At 39.3% G+C, this 19,619-nt stretch overlaps 1 protein-coding gene across 3 annotated transcripts in view; it reads right to left on the bottom strand.

Annotated features, from left to right (window-relative positions):
- fcho1 (FCH and mu domain containing endocytic adaptor 1) overlaps positions 1-19,619 on the bottom strand; it is a 64,387-nt gene that overhangs the window by 31,202 nt on the left and 13,566 nt on the right. For 2 of the 3 annotated variants that reach the window (XM_054790992.1, XM_054790991.1), the window contains exon 2: positions 5,038-5,096. In XM_054790992.1, the coding sequence (XP_054646967.1) occupies positions 5,038-5,096 (59 nt within the window). Of the gene's footprint in view, positions 1-5,037; positions 5,097-14,553; positions 14,720-19,619 lie in introns of those variants that run through there. The other variant, XM_054790993.1, reaches the window with a different exon arrangement.

Consider the following 19,619-nt stretch of genomic DNA (forward strand, 5'->3'; position numbering starts at 1 on the left):
TCTTGTTTTCAGTCACATCAAGAATCACCCGTCTTCAGTGAAGGTAAAGGTAACCTTAAATGTTCATTTATTCCTTTCATTCATCTTTTATATGTGTTTCTATGCATTTTGAATTGTTTTCTGCAAGTAAAACTCTAAAAACATGTTTTGTGTTAACATTTTTGGCTTTCTGAAGCGGATTAATTGGATTTACATTATTTCTTATGCAAAAAATTTATTCGGTTAACATCTGTTTCGGTTACAGTCGGCCCTTCTGGAACAAATTAATGACGCTAACCAAGGTTCCACTACATTTAAAACTGAGTGTTTTTTTTTTTTTACCATGACTCTATCATTCCAAATCTTCTTACGAACTGAATACTGCTGCAAAAACATGTAAAAATATGTTCCATGATTGATCAAGACATTTTCATCAACATCCCATCCTTGCTTAAAAGATGTAAAACAGGACCATTAAACTACTGTACTACACTGTATAGCAAACAAAACAGAGAGCCTTGCATCCACTATTACTACTGTGCCCTCAATGTGTGCATGTACATTGAAAATGGTAATCGAAAATTGCTTTTACTTCTCTAACTTTTGGCCTTAAAAACATACAGTAGAATAATATTTTATGTATAATTACGATTTATCAACATTTGTGTGAGAAGGAAAACAAACCGGTTTGAAAGAACAAGCGGTTGCATTTGAGATTTACATACAGTTTAAAACTAAACGGAAAAATAATTATACATCTCATCATGCGACCCTAATGAGGAGAAGCGGCATAGAAAATGGATGGATGGATGGATCATACAATCGCCGCTCGCTGACATTTTTCATCTATGCACACCCGTGTGTGTGTGTGTGTGAATTTTATGCATCCCTAGAGCTTTGCCCCTGTCTCACTTGTAATTAATTGAGTGAATCTTCTATGAAACTAATTACTGGGGAATGAAACTTCAGATTAACCAATAGGGGTATAGCGGTACATGTACTGTGTTTGTAATCTAATTTTTCAGTACATTACGGTAAAATCATAATTCAGACTTTTCAAACTGTTACTCTTGCACTTTCCTAAAAAGAAACACTCAAAAACTGGACTGTCCAAAGCATGGCCCAGGGGCCATTTTCAACCCACAGCTTGTTTTTTTATTGGCCCTGTTAATATTCTAAAAATTTAAATAATTCAGTAATGAGATGCATAATCAGATATTACATTAGTTTGCTTTGTCACCGATAACATAAAGCTAAGATGTTGATGTTTTTCTACATTGGATTAGTTTTAGCATGTTTAATGTACAAAATGTATCCAAGTGGCCCACTGCATCCTTCAGTTTCTCTCTATCCTATATTTTATTTGGATTTGAGAATTTTATTTACTGGGGAATGTATTACCTGCCAGCAGTGTGCAGTTTTTAATATTTCTTTTAAAAATCATTAAAGTTGAGCAGTTTTACATTTTGTTCGCTTACTGTCCTGAAAATGAACCGAATGGTGATATTAAAACCAAGGTACATACCGAACTATGATTATGGTGTACCATTACACCCCTGCTAAAAAAAACTTGTTGCCACGAGGCCTGCTTCATAGCCCTTTCCATATGATAACTTAACTTAAAGTATTCCTGCAACAGGCTGCCTCATACAAGTCATATCTCAGATTGTGACAGTCTTTGACTACACAAACACGTAAATTAGAAAACTCTAAGAATTAGATGTTGCCGTTCGATCTAGGCAACATTAGATGTTGATGCTGATTGTATAATTAGGAGTTTGACCAAATCCATCCTTCAGGCTATACTGCTTGTCCTCACTAGTGTCGCAGGTATGCTGGAGTCTATCCCAGCTGTCTTTGGGTGAGATGCGGGGTACACCCTGGACTGGTCGCCAGCCAATCGCTGGGCACATATAGACAAACAACCATTCACACTCACATTGACACCTATGGGCAATTTAGAGTCTCCAATTAAGTTAGCATGCATATTTTTGGAATGTGGGCTGAAGCCGGAGCACCCGCAGAGAACCCAAGCAGGCACAGGGTGAACATATCATATCCACACAGAGATGTTGAGTTTGAGGTATTTGGGAAAATATGCCTTCAATGTTGTATTTGTGACAGGCTGACAGACAGAAAGCGTAACAACCCGAAGTCCCACATAATCCATCCAGCTGAATGACCAGTCAGCATGGCCAGGGGAGTTTCGCTGATCACGCAAATGTTTCCTGCTAACAAGACAGTTTCAGAATGGATAGCCTCACAACAGAGGGTTGTCAATAACATCAACATAATTAGGTAGCAACATCAGCATGGGGGCACCAAAAATCATTTAATATAGAGGTCAAAACATTCTGAAGAATGGAGCACTGTGTCTTCCATTATGCAACGGTGATCCAATGTCAGCTCATGCTTGCTCACACGTGTATACATTTCTAACGGGAACTCTGGTGATAGATTTCAATCCATTCCGAGCTGTTTGATTTATCACTGTAATTATTTCATTATAGCTAATTTTGCTGATCTTTCCACCCCAACGTGGACACAAATACAGGAAAGATTATATTGATGTGTGTTGGCCCTTAATCCAGTTTGGCACAGGACAGATATCAAGGACTAATGGTGGAAAAGCAAGGTCAGAGAAAGAGGTAGGAGAAGAAAAAGCAAGGAGAGGATGAATGAAAATGAGTTTGCCAATACAATAGACAAATGTGGAGCCAAATAGCTAACCGAAATGCACACCACATGAAAGTGTATTTTCAGTGCCATCGGATGTGCTATAGGCCCATGTTGAGATCTCAAGTACTGTCACAAACAAACTAAATTTGCAGGTGAGCCACATGAAACTGTCTGGTGTTCTACCGTCTATCACAGGGGTGTTCAAAGTGCGTCCCGGGTCCCATTTGCATCCCACGGCTGTTTTTTTTTTTTTTATTTAATTAGCCTGCAGCACATTCTAAAAATATATTTTAATCCAAAAACAGCAAAAATCTGCAGTAACTTTACAAGAATAAAGTCAAAATATTAAGACAAAAAAAGACGTAATCAAACAAAAAAAAGATGCAATTTTACATGAATAACTTGTTAGTGAGGAAAAATAACATGCTTTTAGTAGCATAATGTTGAAATATTAAAGAAAAAATACTTCTTTTAAGTTTTTTAATTTGTGATATGGCTAAAAAGAACTACAGCTCCCATGATGCTTATAGTGCAGCTTCTGGAAGAAGTGAATTAGACGCATGAAGTCAACACTAACATCACATTTTGAAGTCTGATGCAACGATCTGACAAATGTTAAGTTGAGTCAAGTGTGGAATTACTACAGCTTCTGTTTTTGACTGCTTGGACTGCCACAGATTTTTAATTCAGATTTTAAAAAAGCGTCTCACGTCTCATCATCGCAGGTAACGAGTGATGTTGGCAACATCGAGTGGCGGTAGGATTGCAAAGTTTATTGTGTCTTTCTTTATAGTGTGTCAAAAAATCCACTATCATGAATGGGTTTTGAAAGGCTGGACTACTGCCTGACAGCTCAAGCTAAAGGGCTAATTTGCCTTGAGTCAAAAGTGACACAGAGAGTGACAACAAAAAACAGAGAAAGACTGACAAAGTGTGTGACGAAGGAATTATGAGGCTGTTCAATTCTGACACTGAAGAAGATGCCTTTAGTGGGTTTAGTTCCCAGGAGGAGGATGAAGATGGTGATGAATTACTTTTTCTGGTAGGCTAATGTTTAACTAGCCATATTACACGCACTGTTCGGCACTGTTTGGAGAAAAGCATTTATTTCATCAAAAGTTTAAAAACGTTTAGTACATCTTTTTGTGTGCTAAATATCCCATGTTACGTTTTACGACACCTGTGGCTTATAGATCGGTGCGACTCACAAATCTTTTTTTCCTCTTTAAATTTAGTGGGTTATATATCGGTGCGGTCTATAGTCCGGAAACTGCAGTAATTAGCCACTGCAAGATCTGCAATGTGTTTGTAATATGAACTGAAATACTTGGGAAACTGCTGCTTTCAACTGTGATCTTTACTATTAACACTGAGCATCACAGTGCAGAGAACATCACATTTGGTACTGCTTGTACATCTTTAGTAGTCTCCACAATACTCTTACAGTCACACTCAACGTTTTTTTTTTTTACCCACACAGCAGAGCCTCGTACTATATCTCTCTTTTTTACAAAAAACAATAGCAAGTAACCTTGCCGTCTTTTCACTTGTGTCTTTTTAAGTGCAGTATATGCAGAAGATAATCAGCCAATTGTTTGGATAGTTTGTGTCAAAAAGTCCAGAGCTGCGTTTTTTTTTTTGTTTATTTTTTTAAATCGCAGCCCCCTGCTGTATATCGTATATAATGCATAACTTTAGTGAAGTTTCTAACAGTCTAATGGAAGCCAATAGAGAAAGTAGGGCACACAACTGAAATAGATGTCGCAGGTGCATTGGGACAGAAAATTATGTCGAGATGTCATCTAACTGCTGACTAACTCGCTGAGGGGTCGAGGAGTGTGTTGAGGGGAAGAAGAGAGAGAAGAGAGTCTATGTACCATCATTTCACACATTTGGGTGAAACTGCCAACAAGTTCAGTAACTTTGATCTTTTAGGGAAAAAAACAACATTGTCTGCACGAAAATTTGAATTAACATTTTTAAATGTGATAGGCTGACTCTAATCGTAGATTGTGTTGCAATGTGTTGTAATGACCACAAATCATTTTAGCTTTTGTTCCCTCCAATCCAGGATTTTGGACCTGGATGAATTGCATGTAAATCCTCGAAACGCTCATATCTGGCATATTTTATTACTCCAGTACGGTGAAAGTCCTTCACGGCGATGCACATCTCAAAAGTCACAATGATGTCTAGTTCAGTAAAAGTGCAGAAGGTGGCATTGGCAGGGAAAAACAGAAAGTCGAAAAAAAAAAAAACACGGGGAAAAAATAAACAGAGTTCAATGCAAGATCCGGCTCTATTGTATTATAGCGAACACAAATCACCCTTGTCTCCTCTGCATAAACATCATTGTCATCATCATACAGACTTCCTTACCCAGAAGTTGTTCTGAAAGAAAGCCATCGTATCGTCACTCGGCATGCACTGACAGCGTTCTGTGGAGGAAACAGAAAGAAGGTAAAACTGCATTAGAGAGAACAGAAGGCCATTCTTTATCGCTCAATCTCATCTTAATTGCCTCATTTTTATGACGAGTTTTCAATTTGTCGAGATAAGTGCAACGTGTGAATTGAATGAGACGAGAACAAGGTTTAGGATTGAAATGTCTTTATGGAAACACACGAGACACATTCAGCGTAGGATGGGTGCCCCTGAGAAATGACAGATATAGAAAAGACTTCAAAAGAAAAGCTCAGAGGATGTGGGGGACCAAAGGAAGGAGGTCAACTGGAGGAGTGATCGGGGGGATGGTGGATGACAGTTAGGGAAGATAAGGATTAAAATGACAGATACAGGAACTAGGGGTGTCAGGAGATCTTGTGTCCGGGATCTCGCAAGATTAACGAGATCTCTGACATGTGCGTGCGTGTATGTAGCCTTGTCAAAATAACAAATTTTGCTGGTTGATAATGGTGCTAAAATTTATCGACGATAATCGATGATTTCAACCTTTTTTTTTTTTTTTTTACCATATTATCATTTGGTTAATTATTCAATGATCTTTTTGTCACTTTAGATGGCACTCATCGTGTACCTGAGGCAAAGAAGCCGCCTACTCACAGAACACTCACGACTCGCAGGACATCACGACGTCACAAACCAATCCTACTCATGGTGTCAAAACAACTGCACACAGCAACGCGATAGGTGGAAAAAACAGACAAGGCAGTGAGCTACAATCCAATGTTGCTGATATCTGCCATGCAATTCCACCTGTTGGCTTTTCAACCGTATTGAAAGGTTGCATTTCTTTTGCAGTGTAGCGAGCGACACTGTAAACGCCCAACATTTTGCGATGTTTCGTTTAATATTTACTCCGCCGATCAGTAAGCGTTGTCTGTCGGGAAGAAGGCTTTGCTTCACATCCACACTGGAACTGTGACATTCGGCTTAGAAACGATTACGTTTGTGCCTTCATTCATAATCGCGTATGCTAGCTAACTGCTTGCACTGCATGTACATAGCCCCCGCCTCCACTACTGGGACAAGGAGGCTTAATAGCTGAGAAGTGGCTTGCTCTCTTCTGTGTTCATTTCCTATGGAGCCAATGAACACAGACATATGCAGAGTGAACCCTCTTGTCATCCAGCCTGTGTACCACAGAGAGACTAAGAGATGGAGCAGATGCACATACACGTAAATATAAATTTATCGAGGGCTCATAATTATCTACCTGTTTTTTTTTTAATCATTCGATAAATCAATATATCCATTATCGTGACAGGCCTAGTGGTATGTTCTCCTCCCAACAGGCATTTGGCTAGGTGTGACAGCAGGAAAAGCAACACTGTGTACCAGTACCACATCATGAAACAACATAATCATGTGGTTCTCAAATGTATGACTTAGAATATTTAGTTATCTTTTGTTGTAATCATAACAGATTATAGAGGATGCACATATTAGAACGAATGAATGAATCCCCAAGGATTGCCTTCATACGTGGATGCCTTTATCTGTGTTTTTGTTGAGTATGTGTATGCATGCTGTTGCTGACCAAAGCCTTTTCACTACACAACACAAACATGACTGGTGACATGACATGACATGACATCGAGTAGCAACAAACGCAAACAAATGCTGTGTTCCATTTGTGCAGGGAAGCAAGCATTTCCCAGAGCGTCCCCTGGATTTGGATAGCTAATACAAGTCGGAAGAAACCCATACCTCCTGGCGTCAATAAAGACATTTCTAAATGATAAAGATTGTATTACTTACAAGACTTTAATGCACAACATCACCTTCAAGCACTTGTTGCAGGTGGCAGAGTCTGCATTGATTTAGCACCAAAATGAGGCACCGATAGCTTAGTTTTTCAGTCCGGTTTCTACAGTTTCTACAGCCAGACATTTATGAAGAGTACGTATCAGTGGCTATACTGTATTGAATACTATTCATTCATGAATGAGCGGTAATAAAATGTTGAGGATTACGGAGACGTGTACTCAATTTCACCGTAGATGCAGCAGTAATTCTGACGGATCCAACTGCATTGAAACCTAACATTCCACAGGTCTGCTTTATATATATTTTCTTCAACCACGAAAGGATAAAGTAGCAACAAGGCTTTCGCTACTGTTTTGTGTAATTTATCTTTAAGACTCTGACAGTAAAATGGGTGGACAAAGACATGAATCACTTGTTTATTCACATATGCAACCATCAGCCTAATCATTTTCTATACTACTTAGCTGCAACAAGCATAGGCGCTGTTTTCCGCCTTCAAAAATTAATATAAAAATAACCATAACCAAAATAACAACTATCTCGATTAATTTTCACCATAGTGGATTTTGGGAATTTCGTCAAATGGTCATCTGTACCAGCGGACTTAGGGCAAAAGGTAGAGAATTAAGTGGGAATTGATCTCTGGCAAACTGCAAGAAATTCTGAACTACTACACTACCAATGGTCCCAGAGTTGAAGAGAAAAGACTTATAACAGTAAAAGGCGGTTCGAGACAAAAGGATCATATCAGCAAACAAACTGCGGGTCAGCCAGACAGACAAAGCAAGCAACCTTTTCACCAGAGACACTGCAACCTCTCCGTCTGCTCATTTAAGTCCAGCCAAAATTGCACTGCCTGACACCGCACAGATTGCCGCCATTAAAAATGAGGTCTGGAGAAACAGATGGGGACTAATGAAAAAATTCTTACGCATTGAAAAACACTTGGAAGCCACCTAATTACAGCACAAAACAAATGCAGTATATTGTCATCCCATTGTAAACATGTTTTATCCCACCGCCACAAAACCTTGGGTGCTAGAAGATGAAGGAAAGGAGACAAGGTCAACACGAACTCACGCCTCCTCAACACCTACCGTCTGCCTCCCGCCTTTTCCAGGCTAACAGTGACCAGCAGGGGTTGGATAGGTGTTACACCACAGCTCCATGATATACAAAATGCCACAAAAGCAAAAGCAACAAAACATACATATGAAATGGAATATTCTTAGAATCATACGTAAAGTAACAAAACATTTCCAATCCACTGGATATAACTTGATCCACAAAGAAGACCATCATAAACAAGTGCTGAAAATATGGCACAACAGTGACATTATAGTGAACTGGGCATCACTTCAAAATTGATGAAAAGAGGAAAACAGGTCAGGGAGGCTGCCAAGCAACCGACAGCAGCATTAAAAGGAGCTGCAGCAATTCCCTACATTTCACAACCACCTCTCGTATTCTTCATACAGCATGTCTGGCTGTGGAGTTAGGTATCAAGAGGGAAGCAATGTTTAGAATTGCTTGTCAAGGTGTACCCTTACCATTGGTTAGACATCTAGTGATAATAATGGACTCACATCTGAACATTAACAGCCACATTAAATCAATAACATCATCAGCTTTTACTACCTAAAAAACATTGCCAACAATCAGGACTAGGCCTTTGTCTCCAGCAAGCTGTACGACTGTAACGGCCTACTGACCGGGCTCTCTAAACGAGCTGCAGTACATCCAGAATGCTGCTGTTCGAGTCCTGACAAGAACCAGGAAATATGACAATATTAGTCCAGTACTAATATTAGGTCACTGCACTGGCTGCCTGTCGCTCAGAAAATAGACTTTAAAACAGCCTTGGATGTGTACAAGTATTTTCATGGTCTTGCGCCAAATTTCATGGGGTGGGGGTGGTGTTCGATCTAATTTATCTTATTTATTATGTATTGTGTAAAACTAAGACATGAATAACATCAAATTAAAAGCACAACATGGATGCCGACCCACCATCCACCAGTTCAAGTTTTTCCAGAGAGATTATTACATCGCTGTTTGACGTGTGTGGTAAAAGGCAGTGCGCTAGCATGAATTAACTTAAGACAAATGTGCACATTAGCACTCAATAAGTTATCAAAACTTACCTTTATGCATTCCCACATAGTATCAGCATTTCAGATCAAATATGAGGGGAAAGAAAAATGGTAAAAATACAGTAGTAGTCTATCTGTGCGGCATGAGATAAAGTTAGCACACGCACAATGGACATGCGTCAAGTGAGACGGATGTAACAGAAAGAATCAGGCCACTTTTCAAAATAAACATAAAAAAATGAAATAATGAAAATTATTTTTTCTTTCTGTGCGGCCTGGTACCAAATGACCCACGGCCCGGTATCAAATGACCCGCGGCCCGGGGGTTGGGGACCACTGCTGTAAAGCACTTTGAATTACCTTGTGTATGAATGGTGCTCTATAAATAAACTTGCCTTACCTTGCCATTACTCTAGAAAAATAGAAATCAAACTTTTGGGAGTATTTTTCTAGTTCTCAATTGAATTGTACAGGTGTTTTTTTGTACATTACTGTTTATATTGTGTATTTATCTTCGTCTCTTTTGCCGTGGAGTTCACGACTCGGACTCCAGTCGCACTTAAGTGGCACACAGAGAAGCTTCAGACTTGCTTGGACTCATGCTCAAAAGACTTCAGAACCGTGGACAATGATTGTGTTTTCTTTTTTCTGGCGTATTAACATCGGGGAAACTCTGAAACGTCTGACAAGCTTAATGTCATTCCCTCCTTTATGACATGGTAACCAATGCCTTTGACTGGGTGAGGTGTAACATTTTGTATATTTTTGTTTTTATTATGGTCCGACTGAGCCTGCACAATAGGGTGCAAGATATATTGTAACTGTATGTTCATGTTGGAAGAATACAGTTTCCTTTAAAGGAAATCATTCATTGTGTTTTCTTCATATTGCATTGCAGTACCTGTTTAAAGTGATCATACTTGTATAACAAACACCTAATCAGTCTTGATACTTTATGCTAATGGGAAAAGGAGTGATAATAATACAGTAGATGCTTTGATATAGCGGTGCCGTATTCTTAGTAGACTGAATAGCAGCAGATGATAGAAGGCTCATTAAACCAAGAAGATACATGAGATATTACTTTTTTAGCGACCTGAGTCTCACCCCACAAAGACTTGATACTTGACTTGGACTTGCAAAAAAAGACTTACGCACATCTCTGGTGCATATCGGTTATAGTGTAAATCCATTTTGGCGGCGATTCATTGTGTGGCTCATACCAAGACACGGATAATCCCAACACATCCCAACAACTCTGCACTCCCAAATTATCAATCCACGGATAATCCCAACACATCCCAACAACTCTGCACTCCCAAATTATCAATCCAAATAAAAAAAACAACAACATATAGATGCTGAAACCAACAAGCCCTCATTACCATCAGTGAGAAGACAGAATTACATCCACATAACAAAACAAATAAATAGACAGGGCAGAGAATGAAAACAGTTTAAAGTGATAAAACAATGTGCAAAGCTTTTACTGACTAAGAGAGAAAAGATAGGAACAATCAGAGTGATCAACGTAGACCAGGCCACCGTCTCCCTATTGTCCTGGCCTGAATGTACTTTTGTCAATGCAGCACTACAGCAGTCTGTGACCATGTGCCAGGCAGGCATCACTTGCTGAGCAGCTGCGTGAGAACACAGTGCGGGTTGTGTCACAGCAAACACTCTTCACCATAAATATGGTGGTCCATGCAACGGTTACACTCGTAGCCATTTGTTTATTTATTGACCCACTTTATTTTCATTGTTCATTTTGTTGTGTTTGTTTTCCACTGTACAGTCGTCCCTCGCCACTTCGCTCTTCCAATTTAGCGGCTTCACTCTATCACCGTTTTTCAAAAATATATTAATTAATACATTTGTGTTTTGTGGTTGAATACGACCTGTTATAAGTAAAAAATCTGCATATTTAAGCAAATTTTTAAGCAAGGTTTTTTTTCCTAAATTAAACATTTTCAAGCCTAAAAATGGCGAAATGAACTAAAATACAAATATAAGGCATTATAAGACATTGATATGTAGTATTCTACACTGGTCGCAAGTAATGTTACTGTAATGTTCGGTGAGACACACGAGCCCCTGACCTGATCGCCAGAACAACGGGCTTTTAGGACAGGTTGGAATGATCTCACAACAGGCACAATAATCACTGATAAAATCATGGGCTACTGTTATGGCTGTAACCCACGCCAAGCTGAAACTGACCTCTGAACCCTCAGTGTCGTCCCCTAGGTAACACATTTATAGCAACACGGGTAAGTCTTATTTATGTCTTAAATAGCTTATTTACTCTTATTATGTCTACTATATTGTGCAATACGAGTGTAAGGGTGACTATAGGGTTGTTATTTCATGTCTAGAGGGCTCTAATGTTCAAAACTATATTTAGAAAGCACAGAAAGCAAGTATGCTTCAAGTACAAAAATATTCAATTTATAAATAAGGAATCCTACTTCGCAGAAATTCACTTATCGTATGGAACCAATTAATCGTGATAAACAAGGGATTACTGTATATTGATTTATTTTTATTTTTTTAAATAGCAATGTTTTACATACAGACCATACAGTACTTTAGAAATGTCCTTGATTGATAACTATCCTAAAATGGTAAAAAGAAAAGAAAACAGTAAGGAAGTAAAGCCTCGGTGTACTGTCATTTTTAAGAAAAAAACAGAACAAACAAAGAGAAACCAAATCAAAAGGAAAAAAGTGTAAGAACAGGAAAGGCAGGGGAGCCTGAGGCTCTGAACTAAACCTCTTCACATTCAAACACGTGAGCCAACAAAATAAAGTAACTCCACCCTACTTCAACATATAAGCAGCAGACAAGTGACAATAGGGCCAATAGTTGAAAACATCTACAGTACTCTGGAGGTTAAGTGCAGCAATGCAAGATTGTTATTGAAATGCTGGTGAACCTCTCTTATTGGTTAATTTCTTTAATTCCCCATTTTTATGGCGACCTATTCAGGCAGCAGTTGAGTTGGGGCTGAATTAGCTGTGCTATCTATTGGCTGCTGCCATGTATTAAATAAAGTCCTTTATGTCTTAAAGACATAGCAACTACACACCATAACATGCTGTTGACGTCAACATAAAATCAATAAATGCACATACTGTACAATCAACACAGTTCTTAATAATACAAAAATGTCTTATCACTTTACAATAACATTACATGAAATGGTTGACTAATGAATAGAGCAGGGCACTAAATGAACCACTGACCCAGAAACAGAGCCAGGACCGGGCTGCCATCTGCAGCGGAGAGGCACCTTGGCTGGGCTCATTCGCAGCCTCGGGTCATGGTCCTTCATGAGGGCCTCAACAGTATTTCTCAGCAATGTGTTAAGCAGCTACCTGATTTTCTACATATGTAACACTCCACTTATCATGCAAAACATGTAAATAATTATAAACTCTTGAGTAATAGAAGTTTGCTTTTCAATGAGCTGTTTTCCAATGTGCTGCCTCTGGGTTTTGGCAATAAAGACAGAATGTCCGGCAGCACTTTTGCGTTGGAGGCTAATGTATAATTAACACTTGTCATGGGCACCGTATAACATGTTGAAGGGAAGCCAATGGGAAGGGAGGGTAGTAAGAAGATCCTGGGTCACAGAGAATTGCCTTAAAGTCATAATGGATGTGGTCCCTTACTATGTATGACAGCACATTTTTGCCGTTTGTCTATTTTGAACCATTCAGCAGGTGTTAGTCAGTCCATTCACATCAAAATGCAAAATAGGCAAATCTCACTTCTTCTTCTGCCTCTTTCGTTCGTCTCACCTGTGCTGGGAGTCAGTCTCGATTTCGGATGCAGTATGTATGAAAACAAACAGTTACCTCTTCCACCCTATGACAGTAACATTCAAGCATTCTATGTTGACATATACTTCATGTAATGGTTAAACTAGAAATAGAATATTTCAGTCGAAGTCTTGTAGGATTTTGGTGATATCGTGCAACATGAGGCTTCTAGATTCCATAAAACGGCACGTTGTCATTCATGATATTGTAACTTATGGCAAACCTGCAAATTAAGGTTTGCTGTTGCAAACACACTAGTGAAGCACCAGCCAACACCAAATGTGATCACCCAAGGGTTTTTTTTGCGTAAAATTGTTAATGTAGCCTAAGAACAAATTCTACAAGGCCATCAATGCTGCACATTCAGATGTTTCAAGAGTAAATTACACTAACTTCCCTCCAACTCCCAAGTCTGATGCAGCAGTGGTTGACTAGCATCACATAATCCCATAAGTCCATAAACTATCAAGCTGCAAACATCTGCTTTCTATATTTTAAGCACCTACAAACAAGGAAAGTTAAAGGGCATATAGAAGAGCAGACTAAGCTCTGGGATATGAAATCACGTACTGTACATCTTTTTGAAATGATCAAGACTCTACAATAAAGTCCAGGCTTATTCTGTGTGGAAACTGTGATATTTTAGAGAGAAATGAGTTATTGTTGATTGGAATATCTATCACCCCATGTCATCCGTTGGTGCCTGTGGTGGTTTACCCATAAGCCGCAAGACACGTGAGAGATATCGAAACATAAAATGTATTTCAGCAAATTCAGAAACTCACTCGTGCGTGAAAAGTGAAAGCGAGAGTTGTGTACATGTCATTTTTGGAATTTGTACCACAGTGAGATATCTTTAAAATGAGGAATACTGAAAGCTACAGTGGCCAGTGCAAATGCACAAAAACGGTCAAATGCCAGAATGTCCGTCTTTCAAGACAAGAGCGGGATGGATGCCCAGAAGAAAGTTGTCTTTGTTCAACACATGGCAGTAATATGTTTATTTTTTTATTACAGTATTCTCTAGCAACCGGTTTACATATCTAATATTAACGTGCCGACATTTGCGCAATAATGTTGTAAAATATTGCGCAAAAAGTTTAAAACATAAAGAAAAAAAATACCTTTCATTCCGCCTCTTCAGGTAGCCTGGCCAGCATTCATTCTGTTCTGAGTTTGCAACACTTATCTCATTCAGTTTGTTTTAGGGGGTTTGCATGTGGTTTTGGCATTTGCAGATTTTTCTTTTGAATTTGTTTTTGGTTTGTGTGATTGCAGCATTTTAACATTTATTTTTACGGTTTTCCCTGTCAGCCACCATAGAACCACCTGACATTATGGTATAAGTTAAAAATAACTCAAATTTAACTTAAAACTGGCATTAAATGTATATATATATATATATATATATATATATATATATATATATATATATATATACATATACATACACATATATACATATACACACACACATATACATATATATGTATATATATTTATATAAACTCTTAGACAACCGGACACTAATAAAACACGTTAAACTTTTGAATTTATGTTGCATATTATTTACATACAGTGGATGATTGAGTCCATGTGAAACACCCTTTTGCTGCGTTAGCTTGTGTCAAACCACCGCGTCTATACTGCTGTCACAGCCATGCATGACCAAACCACACTCTGCCAACAAGGAGAAATGTCATTGAGGTGAAAAGAGGGGTGAATTGAAAGAAAGGTTAATTTATGACCTGTATAGATTTCTCCGTAGACGTTTAAATAGCATTGTCCATCCCCAGTCTTCCGACAGCCTCTGTCCAACAGCCGTAGGTAACCCTTGGCGGTATGTTCGTTGTAGTAGAAATGCGCGAGGCAGTCAACTCTCCAGTGTCCACTCCCGCTCACGCCCAGTTTGACAATGACTGGCTAGCTAACCCGTCACTCATGGAGAAACCTGAAGTAGGCATAGCAACCATATAGAGGCGGGTTTAAGAGTGTATACTATTATTTTATTGGTTCATTATTTACAGGGAAACGGCCCACATTAAAAAACTTTGCTAAATTTGAGAAACCAGACAGCTTTAGTTATCTATTTATCGTGGTTTCTTTAGCCAATTTACTACGCGTGCGGTAGTCTAACTTAATTTTAAATTTTATAAATGTTATATTTTATATATACCACTAAATGTATTCGCTATAGTTCTCTTAACGAACTGTCTACGCTGTAGATCGGCCATAGTGACTTAGGTCGTTGTGTAAATAAAACATTTTTATCAAGACACTCTATCTTGACATCCCACCGTGGAGTCCTAACTGCCACTGAGAGAGCTTTAAACAGAAACTACAGAACAACAGCACCCTGACACGGATGATGACCGCAACTACATTAACGTCGTTAAACATTCCATACAATGCAACAGCATCCCCTAGCGGATGATGACCACAACTACATTAACATTCCGTACAAAGTTGAAAGTCTCATTTGAGAGACAGAATATTAAATCCAAAACATAGTTATGTATTTGATATTCAGTCTACAAATGAAATTAAATTAAATATGTGAATTATGGTCATTTTCAGGTACAAACTGTCATTAAGCCTCTCAATAAAAGGTCTTGATGCCACAGTACTAAACTATCGGCCCATATCAAGCTATGCAAGTCTTACTTTTAGTTCTGCCAGACCTGAGTGCTGCCGTTGACACAGCTGACCATGTGATCTTATTACAGAGGTTAGAAAACTGTGTGGGAATCTCCGGTACTGCTCTAAACTGGTTCAAGTCCTAGCTGGAGGACAGGAACTACTTTGTTGGAATTGGTAACTGTCTCAGACCAAATGGCTGTGACCTGTGGGGTTCCCCAGGGGTAAACCCTGGGACCCCTACTGTTCAGTCTGTATATGCTGCCTTCAGGCCAGCTAATCCAGAATGCTGCTGCTCGAGTCCTGACGAGAACCAGGAACTATGACCATATTAGTCCAGTACAGAGGTCACTTCACTGGCTTCCTGTCCTTCAGAGAAGTTTAAAACAAACGACTTTAAAACAGCGCTGTTTGTGTCTTTTCATGGTCTTGCACCAAAGTACATCTCTGAGATGTTAGAGCCACATGAACCCTCTCGGGCTCTGAGAAGCTCATGGAGTGGTCTCCTGCGGGTGCCCAGAGTCAGGACTAATCACAGTGAGGCTGCATTTCAGTTTTATCCTGCCAAAATCTGGAACAGTCTTCCAGAACATGTGTGACAATCCTCAATGATGATAATGATTTATGGAATTTTATGTAGTGATGATTTTAGAACGATTTTATGTTTTGTGAATGGATTCTACTCCATTGCTGGTGATTCATGGAAGTGAATGTTCTTTGATTATTTCTACAGAGAATCCACAATCACATTCCACATAGTAAACTAATGATCTGGTTAGTCCCCCGCAAGACGGAGACACTTCACTTGGATGATGATTAGTTTGTTTTATTCTGTCTGAAAAAACCCAGAAACCAGGCCATTACTGACTGCCTCTTAGGCTTTTTCTTTGCGTTGTCTTCATCCTTTTCCTGCCCCTGCAGTTCACTCGAGCAACCTTTCTGTGGCAATAGTTCTTTCACATCCCCGTCGTTTTCCTCGTCCATTCCTCCATTCTGGTGTTCAGGTTCAAGTTGGCCAGTTCTGGTTTCATCCTCCTCCACGCTCTTGTTCGTGGAGCTGGGAGAGCCGAAGTTGGAACCCTCCACTTTTGAGAGGCTTTGCTGGCTTTCAGAGTCACCGTAAGCCCCCTCGGTCTGTGCGGACTGTTCCATCTGCTTTGGCTGACGGAGCGCTCTGCGTTGTTGGAGCCTAAGATCTAACTCCAGCTTCCGATGCTCAATCTGTTGTTCAAAGTAACGGTTTCGTCTGTCTTTTTGGTGAACAAAGTAACTGTTTTCGTCTATGACCTTTCCCATCATAGCCTCTCGTACTGACAGAAGCGCAGCTGACTCGTTCACCTGAGGCGCTTTCGTGGTTTCATCATTTTCAAGTGTTTCAGGTGACACTGTCGTGCTTCTTTCCTCATTCTGGGGTGAATCAGTAGGTTTCTCCTCCGCTTCCTCCAACAAAGGTGTTGCTGTGGGTTCCTCCGCCTCCTCTGAAGGTGCGTCAGTGGTTGCCACAGCCTCAGGTGCGCCAGGGGCTCCCTTCTTGGGAGGTGTAGCAGCAGATGGATCCGTTGTTTCCTTCTGACCTTCTTTAAAAGGTGGAGTAGTGGCAACTGTGTCATTTGTATTGTCTTCCTGTGTTGAAGGAGGCGCGCCAACCTCCAGAGATATCTTACCCTCCTTCGGTGATTCAGCAGCATCTTTTTCCATAGGAGCTGCAGCTGAGCGATTGCGAGCAGTTTACCAGAAGCAGCACTCTTTGGATCTCGCGCGCACAAGCCATACAACACACGTAGAGTACATAAAAGAAAGAATAAAATAAAAATCAATAAACCTCTCTGGCTCTCTCTTACGAATTGCTGACGACACACTTTAAAGATCTCTAAAAAAAATGACGTTTGTGACGCACGTCTTGAAATCCAACAAAGATGTCGACGTTGGAACATCGTTTTTTTCTAGCGCTGTTGATGAATGCAAACTCCAAAGTAACTGAAACCTCTACATAGTCCGTAAAAATGAAGGTTCGATACAAAAAGCGTTTTCTGCTTTATTATTTGCAACTGTCGAGCTTTGTGGAAACAACCGAGTTTAAAATAAACAGCACAACCACAAGAGGGCGTGCTAGACCCACTTTTACACATGAAAGTGCGCATGAAAGTCCCATACTAATTGAGTTATTCAGCTATTTTAAATTTTGACATTACAAATAAATACATCATCGTAGAAAAATCTTCCATTAAGAACACAACTACTAAAAAAACATTCGGATATATTTTTAAATATATCCAGTCAGTCTTTTGGCAGTGACAGAAACAATGGAAGCAGACAGCAGGGGCCGCTATAGTCTCTTCTGAAAGCCTTGAGGCAGCACTGACCCTTAAAGGAGGGGTGTACAAAGTGCAGACTGGGGGCTATTTGCGTTTTAAGAACAAAAAACGTCTTCAAAGGCGTTGTCTTTGTCAACGCCACAACATTAGCCATTTGGAATTTGCATGAGAGCACCAAACATGGGACACTGAAAGGTGGAAAAAAGTTTTATTCTTCGATGAGAAAAAATGTAACCTTGACAGTACTGATGGCTTCCAACATTATTGGCATGACAAGGAGATCCCATCTGAGATGTTTTCCACACGGCAGAGTGGAGGGGGCGCCATCTTGGTCTGGGCTGCTTTTTTATTCAATGGAACAATGGAGTTTAAGGTTGTGCAGGGGCGTCAAACGATAGGTGGCTAAGTGGAGATGTTGCAGGAGGCATCTCTCATGACTGAAGGCCCTTGTCTGAGTGGTAATGACTGGCTTTTTCAACACGACAACGCTGCAGTTCACAGTGCCCGCCTGACAAAGGACTTCTTCCAGAGGAATAACCTCACTCTTTTGGACCATCCTGTGTGTTCCCCTGATCTAAATCCAATTGAGAACATTTGGGGATGGATGGTAAGGGAAGTTTATTAAAAGCTTCCTGGAAACACTGGCATCAAGCATGACAAAACCAATTTTTGAGGTGATTAACAAGATTGGCGCAGCTACTCATTGCTGAGTCCTTTTGTGAAAATGTTGTTTCTATTTTATGGGTGTTTCAGGGTTTTTTGTTTAGCTATGGTCTTAAACTTTTGATCAGCTGATGAACAGCCTATTTCAGGTTGCTAGTTGTTGGCAACTACTTACTTACTGGTACTCCAAAAAATGATTTGTCTCTCTCCAACTTTTTCTTTTTGCATTTTGAAGTTCTACTTAGAATCTCCTTAAGAGCCAACCATGCAAAATGTAAATTCTTGCCATTTTCCGACCGACCTTAAAATTTTGATCAGTCATGTGTCATACAAAAGCCTCCAACTTTTTTTTGTGACTTTATCATGATTGTGATTATAACCATGGTAAAGGAACTACAATTCAAGAAACATGTCTTTCAAATATTTTAAAATATTTTTTTTTATCCTTTCCATGAAATTTAAAAAATACATTGGTGTGAAAAAGTGTTTGCCCCCTTCCTGATTTCTTATTTTTTTGCACGTTTTTCACACTTACATGTTTCAGATCATCAAACAAATGTAAATATTAGTCAATAACAATTTAATTTCATCCATCCATCCATTTTCTGTTGCACTTGTCCTCATTGGGGTCACAGGTGAGCTGGGGCCTGTCCCAGCACACTCAGAAGTGGGGTACACCCTGAACTGGTCACCAGTCAATCACAAGACACAGGTAGACAAACAACCATCCACACTCACATTCACTCCTATAGACAGTTTAGAGCTGCGGTGTCCAAAGTGCAGTCTGGGGGCCATTTGCGGCCCACGGATAGTTTTTTATTGGTCCCTGGCACATTCAAAAAACATAATTGAGATTGAAGAAAACAAAAAAAGAAAAGAAAAGAAAAAATCAGCAGTAATTTTACAAGAATAAATTCAAAATATTAAAGAGAAAAAAGTCATAGTCAAACAAGAAAAAGGTGTAATATTATGAGGAAAAATAACATCACTTTAGTAGCATAAAGTTGAAATATGAAAGAAAAAATACATTATTTTAAGTTGTAAGATTATGAGAAACAAAAAAACAACATAAAAGATGTATTTTTTGGAATATTAGGTGGGGGAAAAAGTTATATTATGGGAATAAAATCTACAAATGATGGGAATAAAGACTATGCGTTTGGTGAAAGTCATATATAGTCCTTGAGGTATTTCATGGT

The sequence above is a fragment of the Dunckerocampus dactyliophorus genome, chromosome 10 (genome assembly GCF_027744805.1).
Source record: "Dunckerocampus dactyliophorus isolate RoL2022-P2 chromosome 10, RoL_Ddac_1.1, whole genome shotgun sequence".
NCBI lineage: Eukaryota > Metazoa > Chordata > Actinopteri > Syngnathiformes > Syngnathidae > Dunckerocampus > Dunckerocampus dactyliophorus.